The following is a 2,727-nucleotide window of genomic DNA, read 5'->3' as shown; positions in this document are numbered from 1 at the left end:
TTGTATTATATCATCTTACTTTCGAGAACAAATAGGAATTCTTCAAGGATAAAAATGGGGTAGTGGAGGGCCTGCCACGTGGAAGGAACTGTGAACTTCTACCTCCTTTAGCCTTGAAAACTTGAAGTTATTGCTCTCTGCCATTCCAAGTCTAATCCCCAAGCAAATTCTGTGCAAATAAAAGCTACTGTAGATAATGTTTAAGCAATTTCAGAAACACCAAGTGGAGATATTGCTTTAGAATACCAGTTGCATTGTTATTGGGGTGTACTTTGGTCATTTTTCTGTCAAAAAAAAAGTAGCCACTTTCTTCTAATTATTTTTAAATTTTTATTAAGTATAGTTGACATATAATAGTGTATCAGTTGTAAAATGCAGTGATTCTACATTTACATACCTCAGGATGGGATCATCACCATATGTCTAATAACCATTTGTCACCATACAAATTTATTATGATATTAGTCACTATATTCCCTGTCCCATACATTATATCCTCATGACTTATTTAATTTACAACTGGAAGTTTATACCTCTTATTTCCCTTCACCTTTCTCTCCCATCCTCCCAACTCTCTCCCCTGTGGCAGCCATCAGTTTGTTCTCTGTATCTCTAATTATTTTTTACTGTACCTTTGCCATTTACTTCAGTTTAATAAACTGGGGATGTAGCAGTTTCATCAACTCCAGAGTACTAGAATAAAGCTGCAAATTGATTTATGGATGTGCCCTTGTACTAACCATTCCTAGCTATGGTCTTTAGGAAAACAGAATGACCGATGAGAACTATGATACCCTCAGTCTGATTTCTTCCATTTGTCCCTCCGTATGGACTCTCCTTTTCCCCCCACTGCTTACCCTGGGGAGCTATAGACCCATATTTTTACCAGTTTAAACAGAGAGCTACATTTGCAGAAGTTTCTCTTATAGCAGAGGAATCTTGTTCCCCAGTGCTTGTGGGACATGTTCTGGAAAGGCAGCAGAAGCGGTTTTGTGAGGGGGTGAGGTCGTAATCATTGTTCATCCCAAGAGGTGTGTGAGGAGGAGCTGGAGGAATGCCAGAGCAGTGTGACTGGGGCCTGCAGCAGAGGCTTTGTGTGCAGGCAGCAGGTGCCCCCAAAGCACTGTGTCCCCGCACACAGGTAGGTGCCCACATCCCCAGGCTGGGCTGCAGTGATGAGCAGGGAGCTGTCCTTTCTTGCTTCACCAAACAGAGCCATTAGTCTCTTCTGCACCTTCATGTCTCCACCCTTAGCTAATGTCATTAAGAGGACAGGACCTTTCCTGGGCTCCTGTCTGTACCATTGAAAGGTGGTGAAAGTGCTTGAGGAGTTGCAGTACACAGTGACATTTTCTCCCTCCTGGATGCTTAGAAACCGAGGCCTCTGCTCCAGCTGCTGGCTGCTCCGCCCTGTTCAGAAACAAAGCAGAAGACACTGGGAAGGGAATTAGGACTTTTTCCCAACCTGAAATGGTTTTTCCTCCCTTCTCCTCCCTCATTCTCTCCCTTTTGTCCTTCCTTCTTTAATTCTTGCTTTCACTCTACCATAAAATAAACTGTCTTCAAGGGTTTTCCATCTCCTTAGGATTTCATCTGATTTTAATTGGGAACTTCTCAAACTCACATGGCAGTTGAATCCAAAAGATCAATACCAAGAATTTCAGGAACATCTTTTCTTCCTATCACAAGGCAGCCCTGGACACTGACTTCAGCTGCTCTTGACTCATCTCCTCCTGAAAATGGCTCATCTGGGCTAGAGTAACACTCACCTCCCATGCTGATCTCGTAAAAAGGGAGAGGCCTTGTGTGGCAGCCAATGGAATCACTCACTCTCTACTCCCCTCCCTCCAACCTCTAACTGGGCTCTGACTTGGGGAAGGATTTTGCCTTTTGAAATACTACCCTCCTGTGGAGAGATAGAAAAGTGATTTCCTTGCTTCTTCTTTTTTTTTTCCCCCATTAGTTTCAGGTGTACAAAACAATGTAATAGTGAGACATTTATTATTTGTATCCCTCACAAAGTGATAGCCCCCTCCCCCAATCTACTACCCCTCTGACATTGCACTCAACTATTTCATTTCCACTGTTTCTATTCCTAATGCTGTACTCCACTAATTGTAAATATATATATATATATAAAATTACAATTGACCACAGGATTTCCTTTCAACAATGCTTCTCTCACTCTGACTCCTTCCCTGGCTACGACCAGCACTGATGAGGGTTGGTGGAGAGAAACCAAGTTCAAAGTGCCAGTTCTGCCTGTGTGAGCCTTTTCTCAGAGCCACAAAGCTCTGCAATGTAGCTTAGGACTCATCAGAAAAGATAGAATATTGAATAAAAACAATTTAACACAAAGTCATTCAGTGGAGGAATGATAAATTCTGACTACATGATTCGATGTTGGAGTCAGACATATTTAAATTAAAGCCGTATCATTTACCAGCAAGGTCACTTCAAACCATTTATTTAACCCACTCATGTATTCGATTCCTATTCAGTATAATGGGGTTTACCTTACTTATTCCGTGGGTTATCCTCAGGAGGATACACTGAGATTACATATATAAACTGGATTGTGTCACCATCAACCTATTTAAATGATTTCTTGAAACTCATCACTACGCTTCCATTTCCTTCTCAACAGGCACACAGCAAAAGGCCTTCTGGGACCTAATCCAGAAAAATCCAAACACACTTCACCATCATCAATCCCATTCCCATATT

At 41.8% G+C, this 2,727-nt stretch overlaps 1 gene segment (V, D, J or C); it reads right to left on the bottom strand.

Annotated features, from left to right (window-relative positions):
- Window positions 1–801: 801 nt before the first annotated feature.
- On the bottom strand, window positions 802–1,750 carry LOC117022734 (T cell receptor alpha variable 27-like). The segment is given in 2 exon segments: window positions 802–1,410; window positions 1,625–1,750. Coding segments are annotated over 2 exon segments (444 nt in total).
- Between the last annotated feature and the right edge of the window lie 977 nt (window positions 1,751–2,727).

Source organism: Rhinolophus ferrumequinum, chromosome 6, assembly GCF_004115265.2.
Source record: "Rhinolophus ferrumequinum isolate MPI-CBG mRhiFer1 chromosome 6, mRhiFer1_v1.p, whole genome shotgun sequence".
Lineage (NCBI taxonomy): Eukaryota > Metazoa > Chordata > Mammalia > Chiroptera > Rhinolophidae > Rhinolophus > Rhinolophus ferrumequinum.
This window is presented reverse-complemented; position numbering and strand designations above follow the sequence as displayed.